General features: G+C 33.2%; 1 protein-coding gene across 1 annotated transcript; it reads right to left on the bottom strand.

Moving 5' to 3' along the window:
• Window positions 1-627: 627 nt before the first annotated feature.
• LOC114367376 (squamosa promoter-binding-like protein 9) lies at window positions 628-5,686 on the bottom strand. The gene is made up of 3 exons (XM_028324548.1): window positions 5,242-5,686; window positions 1,731-1,870; window positions 628-1,593 (listed from the first exon to the last, which is right to left on the bottom strand). The coding sequence occupies exons 1-3, from the start codon at window positions 5,607-5,609 to the stop codon at window positions 980-982; spliced, it is 1,122 nt and encodes a 373-aa protein (XP_028180349.1). The 5' UTR covers window positions 5,610-5,686; the 3' UTR covers window positions 628-979.
• Between the last annotated feature and the right edge of the window lie 765 nt (window positions 5,687-6,451).

Below are 6,451 nucleotides of genomic sequence, written 5' to 3'. Positions count from 1 at the left end.
AAAAATTCCACAACAATTTTTTTTTAGTCTATTGATTCTAGTTTCATATCTTTCTATATTAACCCTCCATGCATTAAAATCTTCTCATTCTCACTCTTGGTTCAAAACTATTGTCTTCATTATTTGGTATTAACCTATTTGTTCAATTGGAAATTTGTTTGAACAACATTCTTTGTGAAAAAAAGTTATGAATGTATATATAACATCTTCTACTAAGTAGAAGGAAATATGTGTGATGAGAAATAGAAAGGTGTTACAATCAATCAAGAAAGTCCAGAAAAATCTAGAGGATTTGAATAAGATTGTTTAATAGGTAAAATATTTAGATATCCTACTAAAAAATCACATAAAATCCAATGAAATTTATTTTAAAAAATAATTCATCAAAATGAAAAATTATATACTTTTAAATATCATAAGACTTTTTTGAAGGTAAAAAAAATCTTAATTGTATACTAAAAGACTTATTTTTAACATTTAAATTTCTATTTTTTTATAAAAAAAATCTTTTAAAATTCTTTAAAATACTAATCCAATACATCCCCTTAATCTAATGATTTTAACAAATAACTCCAAGTACAGCTATAACAATATAAGGAATATGCATTCAGTGGAATCACAGACATATATGCTAGAAAACATCGATCATACCCACAATAAAATGATTTACACGTCTGAAATTTCCACAAAATAAAACAGGACAACCCCATCTTGCTTCTAAGTTCCAATACCAAACTAATAATGTCTGAAAGGTACCACAAAAAAAAAAAAAAAAAAAAAAAAAAAAAAAAAAAAAACAAGGCTACCTACCTTGCTGATATGTTCAAACAAACCAAAATAAGGATGTTTCAATTTTCAAAGTTCCACAACCAAAAGAAGGATATACCCACCTTGCTTCTAAGTTCAAAGAAACCAAAATGCTAGTAGTTAGTGCCAGTCTGGTAACTGATCAAATAGTAACAGATAGCATAGAAGTGCGTCAAAGAGACCAGTGAGAAGACTCACATGCCCTGGATTCCCCTAGATCCATGTAATGCCTCCTGCCCTGCTGTGACACATTAAGCTCACCATGAAGATGGCTATCAAGAGGCGGCGAAATTTGACCTAGACCAAGATCGGGGACACCCTCAGGCGAACAATCACCAGAACCAACTCCCTTTAGGTACAACCATGAGGTGGCATTTGGAAGTTGATGGATGGCTGCAGCTTGTGAAGAAGCCGCGGAAAATTGTGTCATGGATGTCCCATTGAAATTCAACAAGTTGTTGTTCAGCTCAACACTTGTTGCTGGGGCTGTGTTTCTGGAACCCCAGGTTTGTCTTGACAGAAGAGAGAGAGCACAATTTGAGTCAGTCACTCCAGTGTAACTTTCCAGTAAGGGATGTTTGGAACCAAGGAAGCTTGTTCCACCACTCCCTGATTCTTGCAGGAAAAATTCAGATGGTGTGTCTGAGCTTCCTTGCCAGGTAAGTGTTGCAGCATGGTTACCGAGAGCCGGCTCGGCTGATCTTTGTGTTGGCAGTGTATTTCGCAATGTAACCTTTGGGTATGAAGCAAATTCCATCAGAAAGCCACCGGCTCGGCCACTGTTATCTGTTAAACATGGGTGAAACAGTTGAATGTTTTATAAGGAATAGCAAAAACTGAAATTATTGATGCTTCCTACTTCCTAGGGATACATTAAGCAGAGAGAGTGGTTTCGAATTGATGTTTTACTGATAATTTCTAACCAAAAATAGGCGCAGAGAGTCTGCCATAGTGAGAGGCTAGTGTGGAGCTTGGCGGGGGCTTTCGTCGGCGCTCATTATGACCAGCAAGTCGCCTGCGGCAGCTTCGTTTTCCTTCATCAAATTCAGAAAGCAGATGAAACCTGGGCAAGGGCCATCAGAGAGGATATTAACTTTTCTGAAATATAAATGCTTCCATGTTTATATAAAAGCATGATACCAAAGAGTATGATCAGACACAAGATTTCTGAAATATAATTTCTAGCAAGTAAAACATTACTATAAAAGAGAACATGAGATGACACAAGATTTGAGAATTCTAACATGACAAAATCGCTTCTTAGCATTACATGCAATGCTGTTGACCTGTTGTTACCACAGAATTGGAAGCATTTGAACTATTTCTCCTTTCATTATATTAAATTCACATTACAAATGAGAGAATTTATCAGTAAAACTTAGTCATTGTGACAACATTACAGAACAAAGCTAATATGTATAGAGCCAATACCATAGGTATATTTCCATAAGAAGCAATTCCCATATCTTATCAGAAATCTTAATGCATTGGATACAGTATATCATAATGGAAATACAGCCTAAGTCACAAATGTTTTAAACTAAGGATTGTGATGGCATCAGCAAAAAATCCTCTCAACAAACAATCAAGGAACATCCCATCCAAGATACTTCGAACTTAAATTTCATGTTTGGTACAATATATACTTGCATAATTGAAAGAGAAGCATTGAGCTTGAATACAGAATACAGACCTTAAAATATACATTCACTTTCTTACCAAAATAAGAATACATGACATTTTGTTTCGCCCATTAACGTGTTTGCTCATCTACAATGCTGAAAATAGTAGATTTGAAAACATCCATCTGTGCTATGTCTCCAAAACCTTTTTAAACACTGTCTTGATTCATAACAGCACTGTCGATTTATTGATCCCTTCCCTCTTTCTGGTTAATTTCATTATGGAAAATAGGAAGCACCTTAAAGAGGGTATGGAAAATGTGCAATAAAATCCTATTCGACCTTGGACGGAACAAAAGCCCAAAAGGGACATTAATAGACTAATACTTCACAGGAAACAGCCACCAGAGAGCTATCTAAGCTCCCTAACAATAGTGGAAGCTTACCACATTAATAGATTTGTGCTGATAAGCCCCAAAACAGTTGAAACTCTCATTGTAACACAAGTTCTCCAGATAATCATAGCATCAAAGAATTGAAAAATGAGATTTGGAGGAAAAAGAATGACATTTGAGATTTTTAACACCATGAGATAATACCATTCCAATTTAAGGTCACAAGTCACAACAACCATAGAATATAATAACATAACATCATATTAAGAGCCCAGACAAAGCTTCATTAGCACACTACCTCAAGGTATGTTTAAACTCTTGTTATTAAGTTTAAAAAAACATTTGAATCCCTATACCTTTTAGTTGCTAAACACCATTATTCTATAGTGCTTAACATGTACTATATCCATGCCAGGAGAACATCCAAAAAAATCCCTATACCTTTTAGTTGCTAAACACCATTATTCCACATAAGTAATTAACATCCCACAATTGTCAATCGACAAGGTTTATCTTTCACCAGAGAACATACAGCATCTTGAATGGCTTGAATGTTCAATTTTAAGTAGTTTTAGAAGAGATTATTTTCTAATATGATCTTCATATGAATACCACAATACACAAGACAAATGAACGAAGGTGTATGAAATCAACCATCAATAGGAACTTAGAGCACATGTTGGCAATTCCTTTTGAAAATTTTAGCCCTGCATGAAGAGAATAATTCCCTAAAATATCTTAATCTGGAAAAATATAATTGGTTTGTCAGTGGAGGACAAATCTGCAACATTTTATGCAATGCCCAACCAATCAGGTCACTTAAGTGGCTCTTTTATTTCACCTCATAACTATTGTCCAAAAATACTGGCAAACAAGTAGGCCAAGTATTCCAAATCTTATGGTCAGAAAACTATCCAAATTATGATAACCATCCATCTCCAAAACTACCCACTTGTTAGTAACATTTTGCCATTAAACACATCCCTAAAATGCCCTGTAACATTTGCTAGCAATGATGAGTCAAATTGAAGAGGAAAGTAAATTCAGATGTAATCAAGCTTTCACTACTGAACAGAAAATGGATACTGTCTTAAGATCTAGATCAGAATTCGGTAACAAGAATGATAATTCTATATTGAACAATGAGAACACAGACCACTCTTCTCTCTGCACTCAGAATTTGAGAGCCCAGTCCCTCTTCTGTTAACCATCTAACTTCCAAAAGATATCCCTCTCTTCCTCTCCCTTCTAACCCTATTCCCTTTTCACTTACAATCTTACATCTTTGATTCAAGCCCCATTGAGGTATCTAACAGTCACAAGCAAGTTAATTGAATTATCCAGTAACATTAATTTTAGTCATTTCCATTGAGTTGTTAACAAGACAAAGATAGGACATTAGACCCTACCTACCTTAAGGAGGCCTTACATGATTTGTATATGACAATAATGTGGGGAAAAAAGCACTTTTCTTGTGGAATGAACTTACATTACATGAGAGAGGTATCATTTCATGAGCAAATAACAAGTTAAAAATGGGAAAATAGTATTGCATGGTCTTATTATTCCAAATCTTGATTTATATATTGACCCTCTTGAAGGCTTGGTATGTCTAAACTACCCTAAATTTTTCACTTATCAGAGTCCAATTTACATTGATTCACATGTTATGCAGCTGTTTCACACTCATTTGTACAGTTTTTTCTTTCGCTGAGAACTCCCCTTTCCCTTTCATGAGCACTCCATGATACCATGAAGGAGGAAAGAAGAAACAACACAAGCTCACAAAAGCAATTGGTTTCTAAAGCATATTCCCTCGCCAATCACTAACCATAACTACAAGATAAACAACACAACACCATGGTTATGTTATCATCTACAACTCACAGCACCAATAGATGCATCAAATCCAGACACATTAACAATTATCCAATCATAAAGAAACATTAGAAACCAAAGTAAAACAAACCTTGCACACACTTCATTATGAAGTAAGAGAAGTGCAAGACTCATTACACGCAATCAACTTAAAAAAAATCTACAGAGAACAATCACAAGGAACAAAATCAGCATGATTAAATTCCTGAAATGAAAAGCAACAAATGTAAAAGATACAGCCAAAAACCACACAACAAAGGGATGTAAAAATTGGAATGAAAAACAAAACCATTTTTCTTCTAAAAAACAAGAGCATGTGAATAGCATAGCAGTATAGCAAATGCACTAAAAATAGCAAAAACAATGGAAGTAAGATGAGGAAAGGAAACCAAAGCAGAAGTAGAATTACCCAATATAGCAAGCCAGCTAAAAATAGCAAAAACAAAAGAGTAACAAAAACAAAAGAAGATTTTTTCCCTTTTTGAAGTCAATAATAAATAAACAAAAGGTAAAGAGAGAGAGAGAGAGAGGATGGTGACCTGCTACACTGTTGGCAAAACCTTTGCTCCAAACCAGCAACAATAACAGTAGGGAACTTGGAGTGCATGGTACAAACTTTGTGCCTAGAATAGTAAGCCTTAGCACCACTCAGATCTACTTTGCAGCCCTCAACCTGACACCTAGGAGCTTGCAAAGAACCACCCCTTCCCTTCTTTGAAGCAGAAGAAGGGGAAGAAACCACACGACTTGTTTTGTAGGCCCCTTGAGTTGTTGTTGTTGCTGCAACACTCACATCCTCAAAGTAGATTTTCTGGCCAAACTTCAAGCCATCAAGGGACTCAGAGGAAGAGTTGGGTGATGAAGAAGAAGAGGGTGGTGGTGCTTTGGTGACTGAACCAGAACTCATTGCTACTGCTGCTGCTACTCAGTGCTGATGCTGATGCTGATGCTCCCTCTAGCTACTAGCTAACGAGAGTGAGTGAGTGTATATACATTAATTCATTTCGTTGAGACTTGAGAGTAGTAGTTAATAATAATGTCAATGTCATCAATTTAATGCTGAAATTTTATCAATTTAATTAAATGGAGTAATGATTTAATGTTTATTTATTTATAAGAATTAAAAGAATATTAGAATAATTCATAGAAACTGATCAATTAATTAGTTAGACGTTTTGATGGTTAATGTTTATTTTTATATATTTGAGAAACGTTATTTGCTTTTAAAATATTTTTTAATTATTTGATTGAAATTTATTACAAATTATAAAATATTATAAGTTAATTTTTTATTTAGATCACAAGTATTATCCAAAAATAATAATTATATTTGAGTTAAAAAATATCATTATAGGTGATAAAATTCTTTTTCTAAGTATTTTAAACAGTTTTAACATAAGATTTGAACTTGAGATTTTTTATTAAATTAAAATAATCTTATTTTAGTTTATTCATATACTTAATGATTTAGTTTTTAATTTTTCTTAATAAGTGTCATTTGTAATTTTTAATAAATTTTAATCTATAATAAAAATATATTAAATAGAGTGTTATAAAATGTGTTGCTATCACTTATGGTTATTAAATCACAAAGTGTTTTGTATAATAATATTTTGGTTTTATAATAATTATTTTTAAAAATATATTTAAAATAATTTAAAAATAGTTAATAATTTCATACCAAAAAATTAATTTTAATTTAATACAAATAAAATATTCTTTTATATAAAAAATCACTTAATTTAATTT

This window comes from Glycine soja, chromosome 9 (genome assembly GCF_004193775.1).
Source record: "Glycine soja cultivar W05 chromosome 9, ASM419377v2, whole genome shotgun sequence".
Classification (NCBI taxonomy): Eukaryota; Viridiplantae; Streptophyta; class Magnoliopsida; order Fabales; family Fabaceae; genus Glycine; species Glycine soja.
The sequence above is the reverse complement of the archived record's forward strand: the minus strand, read 5'-3'. Positions and strand labels throughout refer to the sequence as shown.